Source organism: Nomascus leucogenys, chromosome 10, assembly GCF_006542625.1.
Source record: "Nomascus leucogenys isolate Asia chromosome 10, Asia_NLE_v1, whole genome shotgun sequence".
In the NCBI taxonomy this organism is placed as follows: Eukaryota; Metazoa; Chordata; class Mammalia; order Primates; family Hylobatidae; genus Nomascus; species Nomascus leucogenys.
This window is the reverse complement of record NC_044390.1, coordinates 91,529,198-91,545,056: the sequence shown is the minus strand read 5'-3', so window position 1 is coordinate 91,545,056 and position 15,859 is coordinate 91,529,198. Positions and strand designations below refer to the sequence as shown.

General features: G+C 58.0%; 1 protein-coding gene across 21 annotated transcripts in view; it reads left to right on the top strand.

Annotated features, from left to right (window-relative positions):
- NCOR2 (nuclear receptor corepressor 2) overlaps positions 1 to 14,076 on the top strand; it is a 243,161-nt gene extending 229,085 nt beyond the window's left edge. For 12 of the 21 annotated variants that reach the window (XM_030821637.1, XM_030821636.1, XM_030821645.1 and 9 more), the window contains 10 exons: positions 976 to 1,517; positions 2,536 to 2,685; positions 2,888 to 3,033; positions 3,532 to 3,725; positions 5,099 to 5,248; positions 5,912 to 6,060; positions 7,499 to 7,552; positions 10,760 to 10,984; positions 12,034 to 12,213; positions 12,910 to 14,076. In XM_030821637.1, coding sequence (XP_030677497.1) covers positions 976 to 1,517; positions 2,536 to 2,685; positions 2,888 to 3,033; positions 3,532 to 3,725; positions 5,099 to 5,248; positions 5,912 to 6,060; positions 7,499 to 7,552; positions 10,760 to 10,984; positions 12,034 to 12,213; positions 12,910 to 13,091 — 1,972 coding nt within the window. In that variant the 3' untranslated portion in view covers positions 13,092 to 14,076. The remainder of the gene's footprint in view (positions 1 to 975; positions 1,518 to 2,535; positions 2,686 to 2,887; positions 3,034 to 3,531; positions 3,726 to 5,098; positions 5,249 to 5,911; positions 6,061 to 7,498; positions 7,553 to 10,759; positions 10,985 to 12,033; positions 12,214 to 12,909) is intronic. The other 9 variants (XM_030821655.1, XM_030821654.1, XM_030821650.1 and 6 more) reach the window with 7 other exon arrangements.
- Positions 14,077 to 15,859: the final 1,783 nt, after the last annotated feature.

Here is a 15,859-nt window from a genome sequence, read left to right as displayed (position 1 = left end):
CTTCCCGCTTGGGAGCCTGAAGTCATACCCTCCCCTAATCATTATTTCAATTATGAAAAATGGCAATTTCCCAAAAGCAGTGGTGACTTTGTCACCCCTGACTCAGAGACCCAGCAGGTGCATGAAGCACTAATCCCTGGCTGTGGGGAGCAGGGTTCCGCACACAGGCTCTGTGGGATATGCCTGCGGCAGCCGATTAAAAAATATAATGGAAAAAACGAGCACCTGCCCACTGCCCGCTCATGAATGAGGCTCTGGGAGGTAGAGTTAGCGAGAGATGGGGGTGCCCCCATGGAAACGCAGGGCTCTGGGAAGGCCGCGTGGGTGGAGCAGCCAGCTCCCATTCCAGCCCCAGCCCTGTGCAGGGGCAGCTGTGCCCTAGCTTCTCACTCACAGAGCTGGGAACAGCGGCTTTCTCTGTTCTCAGCGCCCACCCTGGCCGCCCCCTGGTGTCCTTCCCCTTGCTCTCCCGCTCCTTACCTGGCTTTTTTAGCTCCTCAGGTATCCTGAGCAGGCCCAGCTCCCTCATGTGTCCCCTCCCTGGAGACCTCCTAGCCCTGCCTCAGCTTCCTTACCGTTCTCTCCTGGCACCTCATTGACTACCTCCACACAGTTACCAGGCTCTGTAGAGCTTGGGATGTCTGTTAGTGTGTTCATAGTCTGTCTTCCGAATTAGATGGTAAGATGCTTGCATCCGTTTTATGACCGCTGTATTCACAGTGTCTGCAACAGTGCCTGGCACCCAGTAGCTGCTTCGTGAGAAGTTTTGGAATGATGCAAGGAATGAATGAACGAATGAGTGGGATAGGTCAAACCGTGCCACACAGAGTCTGGCAGCTTACAGTCAGGGGGGCAGTTTCACTCTGGGAGCAGCAGGGAATGTGGATTTATTCCAGGACAATGGGGACTCATTGAGGGTGGTGGAGGAAGGGGGCAGCTCCCATGACTGCCTGACCGCCTTCTCTCCTCCCCCAGGTCCACCTCCACCTCCTCACCCGTTCGCCCGGCTGCCACATTCCCACCTGCCACCCACTGCCCACTGGGCGGCACCCTCGATGGGGTCTACCCTACCCTCATGGAGCCCGTCTTGCTGCCCAAGGAGGCCCCCCGGGTCGCCCGGCCAGAGCGGCCCCGAGCAGACACCGGCCATGCCTTCCTCGCCAAGCCCCCAGTCCGCTCTGGGCTGGAGCCCGCCTCCTCCCCCAGCAAGGGCTCGGAGCCCCGGCCCCTAGCGCCCCCCGTCTCTGGCCACGCCACCATCGCCCGCACCCCTGCGAAGAACCTCGCACCTCACCACGCCAGCCCGGACCCGCCGGCGCCACCTGCCTCGGCCTCGGACCCGCACCGGGAAAAGACTCAAAGTAAACCCTTTTCCATCCAGGAACTGGAACTCCGTTCTCTGGGTAAGACCACCCTGACAGCGGCCACCTTCATAGACGCGATTATCATGCGTCAAATTGCTCACGATAAAGGGGCGCGAGAAGGAGGTGCGCTGGCCAACGGCTCCCCTCGCGATGGTAAGACTTCCGGCCCGCACCCACCCCGTCTCGTGGTCCAAAGATATTTTCAGATCTCTGCTTTTTACTTTGGCCCCCGTTTTCTTCGTTGTTGGTTTTGGTATTTTGTTTTGAAGCCCATCCGTCCTCGCCGGTTTGCACGCGCTGACGACTACTCCGGCTGCGCCCGCCCCTCTGGTTTGGGGACTCTCATCATTTGCACATCATTTTACCATGGTTTTTTTTTTTTTTTTTTTTTCTGGATTTTTGCTTTTTTTTCTTTAATGAATGGATCTGTGATTCTGACTTCGACTGCGCCCCCATCTCCCACTTTGCGCCTGTGTCCGGGGAGCAGGGATGGGGCTGCGGGAGGGCTGGGGCCTACGCCCCCACCTGCCGGCTGCCTGGATGCAGTCAGACTAGGGGGAAGTGGAGGCAGGCGGTGCAGGGAGAAGCTGAGGCGGGGCGGGGGCCTGCGCATCAAGGAGGAGCTGGGTCCAGCTCTTGCATCCTGCCCTGTCCCCAGCCCATGTACCCCAGAAAAAGGTGAGCCCTGTGCATCTGGACCCCTGCCTTGGCCCTAGTTCATGGCTCCTCTCTGTTGGACTGGGATGGCCGAGGCTCTAGCCCAGGCAGGGCCCCAGGGACCCAGAGTCACTCCCAGCCACACCCCCACTTCTCATTCTGCCCCACACATTCCTTCCCCAGAGACCCATGCTGCCCCCATCTCACGCTGGCCTCGCCCGGCCTCCACTGCCTGAACCCATCTCTGTCCCTTCTTGCCTACCTAATCTCTCTCTGTGTCTCCCTCTCCCTCTGTCTCTGTCCCGGGCTCTGCATCTCTCTCCACCTCTCCCTTGGCCTCCCTCTCTCTCCCCAACACCCCTCTCTGCCTTACTCTCTTTGGGAGCCCAAACCCTACCCCTAGCTTGGGTTCCCCTTGACCCCACGGGGACCCAGCCAGGTGGGAGGGCAGCCCTGCCCCTCTGACCCCGAGCCCCTGGGCCCGGTGCCTGACTCTGCACCCTGCCTGCCCTAGGTTACCACGGCAGCAGCTACAGCCCCGAAGGGGTGGAGCCCGTCAGCCCTGTGAGCTCGCCCAGCCTGACCCACGACAAGGGGCTCCCCAAGCACCTGGAAGAGCTCGACAAGAGCCACCTGGAGGGGGAGCTGCGGCCCAAGCAGCCAGGTACGCCCCACCCAGCACCCAGGCCCCTGAAGCCCTGCACGATGAGGACCCTCACGGCCCCATCACGCAGATGGGAAAACAGAGGTGCCTAAAGGCCAAGGAATCGGCTGGGTCAGGAGGCTCAAAGGCACAGGGCTGGCATTTGGGCCCAGCAGCCCTGGGGACAGCAGACACCCCCTGACCAGCTCTGCTCTGCCTGCAGGCCCCGTGAAGCTTGGCGGGGAGGCCGCCCACCTCCCACACCTGCGGCCGCTGCCTGAGAGCCAGCCCTCATCCAGCCCGCTGCTCCAGACCGCCCCGGGGGTCAAAGGTCACCAGCGGGTGGTCACCCTGGCCCAGCACATCAGTGTAACTACGTGTTCTCTGCTGCTCCTTGTCACCTTTGCACCTGGGGTCACCAGGCCTGGAGAGGGGATGGGGAACCCCACAGCCCCTCTGTCCTGGTGGGGGTGGCTGGGGGATCCAGGGCATGGGTGAGGAGGGGGATCCAGGGCATGGGTGAGGGCCCGCACCATCACCACCCCCTAATCCATGGGTGGAGCCTGTGATGCGAGCCGATGGCATCTTCACTGGCAATGAGGCCTTCCTGGTGGCCCGGGTTTCTCAGTGTCATGGGCCGGTCACATCAGCCATCTGCCAACTACCAGCTTGGGACCGCTGAGCACAGCCCCACTCCCATGCACACCGGGACACAGAGGCCCAGAGGGTGTCGGGCAGGTCCACAGTCACCCAGGAAGCTGGCCCCAGCCAGGATTCTGCCCCAAGCTCCGTCTAGCCCCTCCCCACCCCCAGAAGGTTCTGGCAGGAGGGTGCTGCCTGACCCTGGGCCCCCCCACTTGCCTGCAGGAGGTCATCACACAGGACTACACCCGGCACCACCCACAGCAGCTCAGCGCACCCCTGCCCGCCCCCCTCTACTCCTTCCCTGGGGCCAGCTGCCCCGTCCTGGACCTCCGCCGCCCACCCAGTGACCTCTACCTCCCGCCCCCGGACCATGGTGCCCCGGCCCGTGGCTCCCCCCACAGCGAAGGGGGCAAGAGGTGAGCGAGGGATGGGGGTGCCTCTTGCTGGTCAGCCGGTGGGAGGCCTTCGTCAGCTGGGTGCCTCAGAGCAGGGTCCGAGCTCAGCTGCATACGAGGCCCGCCTGGCCTCATTGCACACGCAAGAAATGGAGGCTCCAGGAGATGGGGAAGTCACAGAGCGGATACATAACAAATAACAGCTGATAAAAGTACATGCTGTGCTCAGTGGGTTCCAGGCACTCACGTGTACCCTTTGCACACAGCCCCCCAGGAGACATAGGCAGCATTCTCCCCATTTCACAGATGAAGAAACTAAGGCCTGGAGAAGTGAATTCACTTGCCCACAGGGACACAGTCAGCAGGTGACAGAGGGGGATTCAATCCAGGGCTGTATGACTAGAGAGCAACCTTTCCACACATGCACACCCGCGCACACATGCACACCGCACACACATGCACACCCGCACACACACGCACACCGCACACACATGCACACCACACACGCACACATGCACACCCGCACACACATGCACACCACACACGCACGCATGCACACCCGTGCACACATGCACACCGCACACACATGCACACCGCACACACATGCACACCACACACGCACACCGCACACACATGCACACCACACACGCACACCGCACACACATGCACACCACACACGCACACCGCACACATGCAACCCGCGCACACATGCACACCACACGCACACCGCACACACATGCACACCCTGCACACATGCACACCACACACGCACACCGCACACACATGCACACCACACATGCACACCCGCACACACATGCACACCGCACACACATGCACACGCACATGCACACCGCACATGCACACGCGCACACCCGCACACCCCTGTAGATGCACGCACATGCACATGCTCACGCACACGCCCACCCTGGTGAACCCTGGGGCCTCTGGGGGTCAAAAGAGGAAGAGAGGGGAGGGCCCCGAGCTCCAGGGTGAAGGAGGCGTTTCGGTGAGGGCAGGAGGTAATGTGTGTGCGAGGACAGACATGGCAAGACAGCAGGATATCTTTGGGGGACAGTAGTGTAGCTGGTACTGGGGTACAACCAGAATTCAGAGCAGGGGTCAGTAAACTATGGCCCATGGGCCAGATCTAGCCCGGGCCCTGTGTTTGTACAATTCATGAACTAAAAAGATGATTTTACATTTTTAAAGGTTGTTTAAAAAAAATAAAAATGATAACCATACATGCCAGAGATTACTTGTGGTCAAAAATGCCTAAAACGTTTATGATTTGGCCACGTACAGGAAAAGTGTGCTGGGCCCTGGTTTAGAGTGGAGGGGTGCGTCCCCTCAGGAGGGAGACCTCTGACCACATCTGGGGCCCTTTCTCCATCCAGGTCTCCAGAGCCAAGCAAGACGTCAGTCTTGGGTGGCGGTGAGGACGGTATTGAACCTGTGTCCCCACCGGAGGGCATGACGGAGCCAGGGCACTCCCGGAGTGCTGTGTACCCGCTGCTATACCGGGATGGGGAGCAGACGGAGCCCAGGTACTTCTGTGGGCACATGCGCTGCCCCCGGGATGCTCTGGTATCAGCTCCTTGCCCATCCTTGGCCCCAGTCCACCGTGGTGCCATGTGGAGAGTGACAAGGGTACAGGGCTCAGCTGGGTGACCTCAAGCCTGCCAAGCAAGTTTCACCAACTTGGGGGTGTGATACATGCCCAGCCTCCCTGGGGAGACCTCAGTGGTAGCTTTGCATGCCTTGGGCTGGGATCTCAGCTGGACCAGGCCCCCGTTGCCAGCCCCTGTTGAACCTCTAAGAAATAATGAGCTAGGTGTGCTGGGCCAGACGGGGGGCGATGGGTGAGGTGGGACCTGAGAAGGAAGCTGGGCCTGCTGGCCTTGGGGAAGGGCATGATCGGAACCCAGTTTCAGTCCTTGGGGCTCTCTTTAGAGGGTCAGGCTGGAGCAAGTGGTCAGAGGCAGCCCACCACGCAGTCAGGCGTCTCCCAAGACACCCCTAGCCCTAGGACAGGTAAACCGCAGAGATTTCAGGAGCCGTGATCTTCTACCAGGCAGGGGATGCAGGCGTGGGGGTGGGTGAAGCTTGCTTCCAAATGTGTAAGGCATCTCAGGTGGTGAGTTCCCCGTCATCAAAGGCATGCAAGCTCAGCACCAAGTGAGCTGATGTGAGGTGTTTGATCCTCACAGCAGGATGGGCTCCAAGTCTCCAGGCAACACCAGCCAGCCACCAGCCTTCTTCAGCAAGCTGACCGAGAGCAACTCTGCCATGGTCAAGTCCAAGAAGCAAGAGATCAACAAGAAGCTGAACACTCATAACCGGAATGAGGCTGAATACAGTAAGGGGCCTGCAGACTCCCGGGGAAGCATGGGGCCACAGGTGGGCGGGTGGCCTGCCTGGATAGCTGGAGCCGCCCAGTGGCAGAAACCCACGGTGCACCTTCGAAAGCTAAGTGGCCCTGCTGACCGCCTCCCCCCAAGCCCTTTGCCTCACATTTGGGGAGCCCCAGGGCAGTTTCTTGATTTGCTGGGCTTTCCGCAGGAGCTTACTGGCACAGAAGAATAGCACCCAGCACATAGTAGGTGCCCAGTGAATACCTGCATGAATACTGGGACCAGGGGTTGGGTCCCTCCCACACAAGGGCCGGGCGCCTCCCACGCTCAGCACCAGTGTGGCTTTGCATCCATTGACGTGGTTGCTGGTATGAATGCCCCACTCTGCTTCCCAGTCCCTAGCACAGCGCCTGGCAGTTAGCAGATCCACCAGGGAATACATGAGTGGGTGGGCAAATAAAGAATCTGTCACAGTCCCTGACCCCAAGAAGCCTCATCTGCCAGGGGAGTTTGGACAAATCACAGATGCATTTCCCTTCCTGGGGCTGGAGTAGAAACCTTGCAGATAGTCACTGGCTTGCTGGGCACGGTGGCTCATGCCTATAGGCCCAGTACTTGGGGAGGATGAGGCAGGAGGATTGCTTGAAGCCGGGAGTTCAAGACCAGTCTGTGCAACATAGCAAGACCCCATCGCTACAAAAAATTAAAGAAACAGGCACACGCCTATAGTCCCAGCTACTGGGGAGGCTGAGATAGGAGGACTGCTTGAGCCTGGGAGGTCAAGGCTGCAGTGAGCTATGATCACACCACTGCACTCCAGCCTGGGCAACAGAGCAAGACATTGTCTTAAAAAGAAAAAAAATCTCTGACCCAGGCTGGTAACTCCAGGGCCCTGTAAGTGCAGTCCAGGGAACCGTAGCATCAGCATCCCCAGGGTACGTTGGCATCCCCAGGGTACTGGTTAGAAATGCAGGCCCTTGGCCGGGCGCAGTGGCTTACGCCTGTAATCCCAGCACTTTGGGAGGTCAAGGCAGGTGGATCATATGAGGTCAGGAGTTCGAGACCAGCCTGACCAACATGGTGAAACCCCCGTCTCTACTAAAAATACAAAAATTAGCCAGCCGTGGTGGCGGGTGTCTGTAACCCCAGCTACTCAGGAGGCTGAGGCAGGAGAAATCACTTGAACCTGGGAGGCGGAGGTTGCAGGGCGCCGAGATCGCACAATTGCACTCCAGCCTGGGTGACAGAGCGAGACTCTGTCTCAAAAAAAAAAAGAAAGAAATGCAGACACTTGGCCCTGTCCCAGGCCTGCTGCATCAGAACCTGCAATGAACAAGATTCCCCAGGTGATGCCAGCACACCTGGCCTGGACCACACAGGGAACTGGTAGGGCAGGTGATTCCCAGAGACCTGGGGGCCTCACCCACTGTCACCCGCTTCCAGATATCGGCCAGCCTGGGACGGAGATCTTCAATATGCCCGCCATCACCGGAACAGGTAACCCATCCAGCCCTTGCTATATGGCTGCCCAGGTCCCCTGCGCTCCCTCCCCACCCCTGCTCCAGCTGTCATGAAGGGAGGAGGAGCCTTCGCTAGTCCAGGTGTACCCCCTCATTCTGGGATGAACTAACCGCACAGTAGGATTCAGAGTCACACAACAGGCAGGCGAGGCTTGTTTCCCTTGTAGAAAGGACCCTCACTGTGCAGGGAGTCTGGAGTTAAGATGCCCTCGGGTGGTTAGTAAGTATCAGATGCACCCTCACCAGCTGGAAACTCACCTTGCTGCTTCGCCAGCCTCAGCTGGAGATGCACGTGTCTGGACGAGGGGTGGGCCTGAGCTCAGAGCACAAACCTCCAAGTTCACTCGGGCATTTGTTATAGCTAGACCTTCATTCCTTAATTCCAGCCAGGGAACTGGGAAGCCTTACTTTTTTTTTTTTTCAAGATCAAATACAGGTGTGTGGCAGAGAGAGGTGTAAAATTGACACACACTTTTAAGCTGAAACTTAAGACTTCTATGATCTTTTGGACTTAGGGGTCCCTTGAGGTTGGAGCCCCATCCTCTAGGAGGGCCCCATTGTGTATTTCCTTGGTGAGTCTGGGGTGTGGCCTCCGGGGGTCACTCTGCATGGGCAGGCCTGGCCCAGTGGGGCTGAGGCAGTTTCGGGGTCGGCTGCCTCTGTGTGGGTGCCTGGTTATCCTCTGGTCCTTTGGTGGAAGCCAAGGCCGGGATGGAGGTCGGAGAGGTTTGCTGATCTTCCCCGGGGGACATTCTTGGGCCTTGAGCCCTGGGAATGGTGAGCGAAGGACAGTCATTCAGATATTATCAGGGGGTCATCGAGGCCTCCAAATGGGAGTCCCAACTAGGACACCTCCACCTGCCCAGTGACTAGACACTGGGGGCATTGCCAAGCCTCAGGCAGTGGGAAGAAGACAATTTGGTCGAAACAACAAGAGGGTTAGAAATGAATGTTCCTGGGATGTTCTAAATCTTGAAATAGGTGCTAGACACACAGGTGTATCTGTGTGTACAAACTCATAGCATGGTACAGTGAAGATTTATGCTAACACTTATATATAAATATTTTGTATTTATCTTTTTAAGACACGGTCTTTCTGTCACCTAGGCCAGTGTGCGGTGGTGCGATCACGGCTCACTGCAGCTTCCGCCTCCCAGGCTTAGATGATCCTCCTACCTCAGCCTCCTGAGCAGCTGGGACTACAGGCACTCGCCACTGCACCCAACTAATTTTTTAACTTTTTTGTAGAGACGGGCTCTCGATATGTTACCCAGGCTAGTCTTGAACTCCTGTCCTCAAGCTGAGGATCCTCCCACCTCGACTGATTTTTGTTTGTTTGTTTGTTTGACAGAGTCTCGCTCTGTCGCCCAGGCTGGAGTGCAGTGGTGCGATCTTGGCTCACTGCAGCCTCCGCCTCCTGAGTTTAAGCAGTTCTTCCACCTCAGCCTCCCAGGTAGCGGGATTACAGACACCAGCCACTACACCTGGCTAATTTTTGTATTTTTAGTAGAGACAGGGTTTCATTATGTTGGCCAGGCTGATCTCAAACTCCTGACATTAGATGATCCACCCACATTGGGCCTCCCAAAGTGCTGAGATTACAGGCGTGAGCAGCTACACCCAGCCTGATTTTTTCTTTTTATGCAGTTTTAGTCCACAAGAAGAAATTTTCTAGGCTCCAGTCTTTGCCACTCAGCCTGTGTCAGACTTCACCTTTATAAATGGAGATCATTAAGCCTGGAGCCAGCTCCATCAGGTCACGGACTCATGGCCTTGGTTAGAAGGCCTGGTCGCGCTGCTGTGATTTCAGCACTCACCCTTGTTGGAAATGTTGCTTTTTCTTCATGCACATGGCTGTTTTTTCAAAAGTGCTGCAGAAATGTGGCCAAGACAGCAGAAAAGGTGTGAGCATCCCTGGCTACAAACGCATTTGAAACCAAAAGGGAAAAGAAAACGCAGGCAGCCAGCAGTTGCTACAGAAACGTGATTTTCAAAGCATCTGCGTCACCTGCAACCTCATGGAAGCCTCGGTTTAGTTTACAAAGGAGCGAGTGGTCAGATGATTTGACCACTTTGTATCCATACGATTCATTCAGAGGAGAAGTTTAAAAATCCATGAAACTCTTGCCCCGTGGTGGGCACGGTGGGATGGGGATTCACTGGCGGCTTTTGAAAGCAAAGTCTGGTTTAACAAAAATTCTGAAAAGACAGCACCTACAGGGGGTCTGCAAAGGTCCCCCACCTCCACATGGTTCACAAGAAAGAAAAAAGGGAAAGGAAATGTGGTTAACAGAAAAGGAGGTTCCCCCGATTGTCAGGAGGTGTTCTGGAAGCATCCTCTTGGGACCGGTTTGTTGATTCGACCACTTTGTCCTTGGGACTGGGCAGCTGGGCCAGCTGGGGCCGGACCAGGGCTGGTCCCGTGATTGTGTCTACCTCTGCCCTGTCCCCTGCACGCACCGTAACTGCATGGCTACGACCCCGCCCTCAGCGTCCGTCTCTGCACCTCTTTCTCCTCATGGCTCCTGGGTGGGGAGAGGCAGAGGGAGGAGAGTAGGCCCAGCTTGGTGGGGAGGCAGGGGGCTGCACGTCCCAGGTCACACAGGTGGAGGTGGGGCAGCGGGAGGACCGTCTGGTCACCTTCTCTCTCTCAGTCCCTTACCCGGCCCCCTGCCAGCCCCCAGCTCTGGCTTGACCCAATTTTCTAGCAGCCTGTTCCCCAACCAGGGTAGCCCTCCCATCTCCCACCCTCTCCATTAAGGCCACTTGGGATTTAAAAAAAAACAAAAAAACAAAACAAAAAAAAACAGCCCCAGCTAGGATTGGAGGTGCAGACGGGGCTTGTGATTTCCTAGAGGACAGAATAGGAATGAGAATAGGGGCTGGCGGGGGCATCTGACCTCCCCTACCCCACCTCCCTGGCAGTGCCCAAGAGCTTCCGGGGCCCCAGGTAGAAGAAACCAGCCTCTCTCCTTTTATCACCACCCAGCAGGAAAAAAAGGGTGGGGAGGGATAGGGAAATAAATATGTTGCTTTGCCGAAATGTGCTCACTGTGTATTTCTCTCTCCTCCTCCTCCTCCTCCTCCTCCTTCCCTCTCTCTCCCTTCTCTCTCTCCGTCGCCCCTCTGGCTCCCCCTCCCCGGCCCTCATGTGTCTGTCTGTCTGTCTGTCTCTCTCTCCCAGGCCTTATGACCTATAGAAGCCAGGCGGTGCAGGAACATGCCAGCACCAACATGGGGCTGGAGGCCATAATTAGAAAGGCACTCATGGGTAAATATGACCAGTGGGAAGAGTCCCCGCCGCTCAGCGCCAATGCTTTTAACCCTCTGAATGCCAGTGCCAGCCTGCCCGCTGCTATACCCATAACCGCTGCTGACGGACGGAGTGACCACACACTCACCTCGCCAGGTCTGCAGGCCACCCCCGCCCCGCCCCCGTCTGTCCCCACCCCCGGTGTGATTAATCCTCGCTCCTCCGCGCTCCTCTGACAACCCCCTCCTCGAGCTTTGGAGCTTGTGACTTTATTTTTGTGCGTGTTTGACCTCGTTCTGGAGTTTGCTAATCTGAAGCTGGGCTGACACCCCCCAAGTGTCTGCACCCTCTGCCCCCCAGCCCCGGCCCTCCTGCCCACTAGGCCCGAAGCGCTGCCGCCTCCCTCGGACACTCACACTGCCGTCCGCCCCCCAGTCCTCCTGCCTTCTTCCCTGCGGGGAACCGGCTTCTTGGCCCTTCTGTCTCCTTGGGGGAGACCGGGCTGGAGTGAAGCCCCACCCACACTGTGTGGACAGGGGAATGGCAGCCAGGCCTGTACTCAGCATCTGCCAGGCCCACTATGTGTCCTCAGCTGCCCCTTAGCCTGGTGGGGAGGAGCCCAGGGTCTGTCTCAGCCCTGGGAGTCAGGGAGCCTTAGGGGTCAGCCCCCCATCTGCCTGGGTCCCCATAAATACCCTCTGTATCAGGGCAGGGAGCTGAGGAGAGAGTTGCAGTTGTCCAACCTGGACACCGAGGCCCCAAGAAGCTTCTGGAGCCTCTGTGGGGGTCAGGCCTGGCCTCAGGGGTCCTGACTTCTCTGCACGGGGCCTGGATCCTGCCTAGCCTTAGCATGGTCCTGGGGCCACACTCAAACTGGAAGCCCAGCTTCATGCTTAGGGTTCCAGCCCCTGGGGCTAGGGTCGCTGCAGGACAGCCCGGGGGCTATTGCAAACAGCAGAGAGTTTAGCCACCTCCCCCTGCCCAGCAGAAACTCATCTCTACCCTCCGGGCTCATGGCTGGCCATCTGGTCAACCCTGGCTTCCCAGATGGGGCGGGCAGCAGGGAGGAGGGGTTCACGTCGTCACTCTCCCTCCCTCTTTGGAGGGCCCGTGGCAGGACCTCACCCCGCCCCTGTGGCCCCACTGCAGTGTCAGTGCTGTCTTCACTGCCCAACGCAGCCCCTTCCCATCTTGTCCCCCTGCAGGTGGCGGCGGGAAGGCCAAGGTCTCTGGCAGACCCAGCAGCCGAAAAGCCAAGTCCCCAGCCCCGGGCCTGGCGTCTGGGGACCGGCCACCCTCTGTCTCCTCAGTGCACTCGGAGGGAGACTGCAACCGCCGGACGCCGCTCACCAACCGCGTGTGGGAGGACCGGCCCTCGTCCGCAGGTGGGCACCAGGTGGGGACAGGGCTGGGCTCGCCGAGCCCCCCGACACTGGGCTGTGAATGCTGCTGGGGCACTGAATGCTGAGTGCCTGTTGCACGCAGAGCTCAGACTGGGGCCTGTTCTGCAGACCCGACACCGGGCTGTGAATGCTGCTGCCGAGGCACTGAAGGCTGAGCACCTGCTGCGTGCAGAGCTCAGACTCGGGCCTGTTCTGTGGAAACGCTGTCCACGGGCCTGGGCAGCTGAGCCTGGCTCACGAACCGTCAGGATGCTTCCTCCAGGGGCACAGGCAGAGGAAAAGGGTGTGGCTGGGGCTGGCCAGATCACATGGGCCTGGTGGGCCATCCAGGGGAGCCTGGACTTCCTTTGATGGGTAGTGAGGAGCCATGGAGGGCTTTCGGAAGGGAAATGCTGATCTAACATAGGGTCAGAAGGCCCCTGGGAGAACAGACCAGAGGAACGGTGAATAGGCTACTGCTATAGTCCAGGCAAAAGACAGCAGGGTGTGAACGGGGACGGAAGTAGAACAGGTGAAGAGAGGCAGACGGTTCTGAGACCTGTTCGCAGTTAGAAAGAGCTGGGAGGGCTGTTGGACAGAAACGCTGAGGCCTCCGTTTCCCGGTGTGGTGGGCAGGCGGCCAGCAGGGGTTGCCGGGCTCACAGAGGCCTCCTGGGCATCTTTTGCTTCTTCCCGCAGGTTCCACACCATTCCCCTACAATCCCCTGATCATGCGACTGCAGGCGGGTGTCATGGCTTCCCCACCCCCACCGGGCCTCCCCGCGGGCAGTGGGCCCCTCGCTGGCGCCCACCACGCCTGGGACGAGGAGCCCAAGCCACTGCTCTGCTCGCAGTATGAGACACTCTCCGACAGCGAGTGACTCAGAACGGGGGAAGGGGGGGCGGTGTCAGGTCCCAGCGAGCCACAGGAACAGCCCGGCAGGAGCAGGGTGGCTGCCAACTCCCCCCACCGAGGAAGGAGCCCCTGAGTCCGCCTGCGCCTCCATCCATCCGTCCGTCCAGAGCCGGCATCCTTGCCTGTCTAAAGCCTTAACTAAGACTCCCGCCCCGGGCTGGCCCTGTGCAGACCTTACTCAGGGGATGTTTACCTGGTGCTCGGGAAGGGAGGGGATGGGGCCGGGGAGGGGGCACGGCAGGCGTGTGGCAGCCACACGCAGGCGGCCGGGGCGGCCAGGGACCCAAAGCAGGATGACCACGCACCTCCACGCCACTGCCTCCCCCAAATGCATTTGGAACCAAAGTCTAAACTGAGCTCGCAGCCCCCGCGCCCTCCCTCCGCCTCCCATCCCGCTTAGCGCTCTGGACAGATGGACGCAGGCCCTGTCCAGCCCCCAGTGCGCTCGTTCCGGTCCCCACAGGCTGCCCCAGCCAACGAGATTGCTGGAAACCAAGTCAGGCCAGGTGGGCGGACAAAAGGGCCAGGTGCGGCCTGGGGCAAATGGATGCTCCGAGGACTGGACTGTTTTTTTCACACATCGTTGCCGCAGCGGTGGGAAGGAAAGGCAGATGTAAATGATGTATTGGTTTACAGGGTATATTTTTGATACCTTCAATGAATTAATTCAGATGTTTTACGCAAGGAAGGACTTACCCAGTATTACTGCTGCTGTGCTTTTGATCCCTGCTTACCGTTCAAGAGGCGTGTGCAGGCCGACAGTCGGTGACCCCATCACTCGCAGGACCAAGGGGGCGGGGACTGCTGGCTCACGCCCCGCTGTGTCCTCCCTCCCTCCCTTCCTTGGGCAGAATGAATTCGATGCGTATTCTGTGGCCGCCATCTGCACAGGGTGGTGGTATTCTGTCATTTACACACGTCGTTCTAATTAAAAAGCAAATTATACTCCAGTTACAAAGGTTTCTTCTCTACCTCAGACTGGGCAGCCAATAGGGCAGGCAGCTGGGGTCCAGGGGACAGCGGGAGGATACCCCTGGAGGGCCAAGGCCACATCCCCCTGAGTCACCAGGGAGTGGATCCTTTTGCAAGTTGAATATTTATACCCTTGGTAAGGACATCACCATGAGGGCATCAAATAGTCACATCTGTGGTGAAGGTATCGTGTTCACACCCATGGTAAGTGTGTCAGATGTTCACATGGGTTCACACCCATGTGTCAGGTATTCACACAATGGTGAGAGTGTCAGGTATTCACACGATGGTCAGGGTGTCGTGTTCACACTCATGGTAAGAGGGTGTCAGGTATTCACACCCATGTATCAGGTATTCACACCATGGTGAGGGTGTCAGATGTTCACACATGGTGAGTGTCAGGTGTTATACCATGGTGTCAAATATTCACACCATGGTGTCAGGTATTCACACCGTGGTGAGGGTGTCATGTTCACACTCATGGTGTCAGGTATTCACACCCATGGTGAGGGTGTCATATGTTCACACTCATGGTGAGGATGTCATGTTCACACTCATGGTATCAGGTATTCACACCATGGTGAGGGTGTCAGATGTTCACACCATGGTGAGAGGGTGCCAGGTATTCATACTCATGTGTCAGGTATTCACACCATGGTGAGAGGGTGTCAGGTTCACACCCATGTGTCAGGTATTCACATGATGGTGAGTGTGTCAGGTATTCACACCATGGCGAGGGTGTCAAGTCACACCCATGGTGAGGGTGTCAGATGTTCACACTCATGGTGAGGATGTCAGGTATTCACACCCATGTGTCAGGTATTCACACTCATGGTGAGGGTGTCAGATGTTCACACTCATGGTGAGGGTGTCAGATGTTCACACCCATGTGTCAGGTATTCACACTCATGGTGAGGATGTCAGATGTTCACACTCATGGCAAGAGTATCAAATATACGCAGGGTGAGGGTGTTGGGTGTTCACACCCATAGTGATGGTATCTAATATTCACATCCATGGAGTCCAGAATGGCCATCACTTCCTAACTGGAGTCTTTTAATGTCATCCCTGCCCACGGAGATCATGAAAGGGGATGTCCCGGTGTGTTTTGAATACAGGCAGGAGAGAGAGCAACCTCTGCCAGCTTGTTCAGGTGCTTCTTGGGTTCAGGTGTACCACATCTTGGGTGTGCCCTGTCTTGTGCCCGCAGCATCCCTTCTGGAGCAGAGTGGAACGTGGGAATGGCCACAGTTCTTCGCTATTGACCCAGTCACTCTTGGCCTTGTCCCTTGGTGCCAGTGGCCTGGCCCTCCCCCTCATTTTCCTGCCCTTTCCCTATGCTGCCACAGCAGCACGGCTGCCCCTCCACACTCCCCCAAAGCCTGACACCCCACCAGGTGCCTGGTCCCGTGTGCAGTGTCAGTCCCCGGAGCCAGATTGGGTGGCTGAGCTGGAAGGGCATCAGAGAGACTTCATTTGCCCACTGGTCCCCAGGTATAGCTACAGGCGCCCTGGCATGGGGAGTGCACTGGGGTCCCCTGTGGTGCCACTGCCTGCTTCCCTAGAGGGAGGAAGCCCACCTTTGCCCTGGAGCTTCCCCTGCTGATCCGGAGTGGCTTGAAGCCTCCCGGTAGGGCTTCTATCTGGACAGCCCCATCGCAACCTCTTAGCCATCCTATGTCCCCAAGCCCATGGGGACAGCGCTGGCCTGAGGGTGGCCTCTGAGGCCTGCCCCCATCCTAGAGCAGAGGTCAGAGAACC